The sequence below is a fragment of the Empidonax traillii genome, unplaced genomic scaffold (assembly GCF_003031625.1).
Source record: "Empidonax traillii isolate 1590-97213 ecotype Southwest subspecies unplaced genomic scaffold, ASM303162v1 scaffold739:size655085, whole genome shotgun sequence".
NCBI classification, from domain to species: Eukaryota; Metazoa; Chordata; class Aves; order Passeriformes; family Tyrannidae; genus Empidonax; species Empidonax traillii.
In genome coordinates this window covers 10,143-10,715 of record NW_020955932.1, presented here as the reverse complement: position 1 = coordinate 10,715, position 573 = coordinate 10,143, and the positions used below count along the sequence as shown (strand labels likewise).

General features: G+C 53.8%; 1 protein-coding gene across 1 annotated transcript in view; it reads right to left on the bottom strand.

Annotated features, from left to right (window-relative positions):
- Positions 1-242, bottom strand: part of LOC114066123 (F-BAR domain only protein 2-like) — a 72,359-nt gene extending 72,117 nt beyond the window's left edge. Inside the window, exon 1 of the mRNA XM_027900562.1 lies at positions 203-242. Within this exon, the coding sequence (XP_027756363.1) occupies positions 203-242 (40 nt within the window). The remainder of the gene's footprint in view (positions 1-202) is intronic.
- Between the last annotated feature and the right edge of the window lie 331 nt (positions 243-573).

Sequence of the window (573 nt, the reverse complement as noted above, 5' to 3'; positions counted from 1 at the left end):
AGGACCAGAGAAGCTCCTGTAGGTTCTCCAGTGAGAGAGTCCTTGCGGGGCCGCACCCCACCTCTGCTCTGCTGTCATGGAGACTGCCAGCATCTTGTGAGTTTTTCCTTTTTTTCCTGGGTCCCTCTGCTCTTCGATGGTTGGACTGACATCCCTGTCCCTTGCTAGCTGCTGCTTTCGTGGCCAAGGGGTGGGGGCCCACCTTGAGGTCTTGAACCACCCGCACAGCTGAGATCCGCCATTTGCCAAGTGAGGTTCATCTGCAGCGCACCCCCCCTGCCAACCACTAGAGAGCAACTGCAGCCTCTGCTGCTCGAGAGCCCAACAGAACCCCCTGCCAGCCATCAGAGAGCAACTGCAGCCACCTGCCTCCGGAGGCGCCAGCCTGGTGGGTGTGGTTATAACTGCGCTGAAAGGCAAAGAAGTACTTAATTGTTTTTGGTGAAATTTGGGTTTACAGGATTGTTGCTTATTTGTTGGTTGTGTTTCATATATATATGTCGGAGGATGCAGCAAGGCCGCAGTGCCTGGCAGCATGGAAAAGAATGTAAATAAGAGGTGAATGTCCAATCA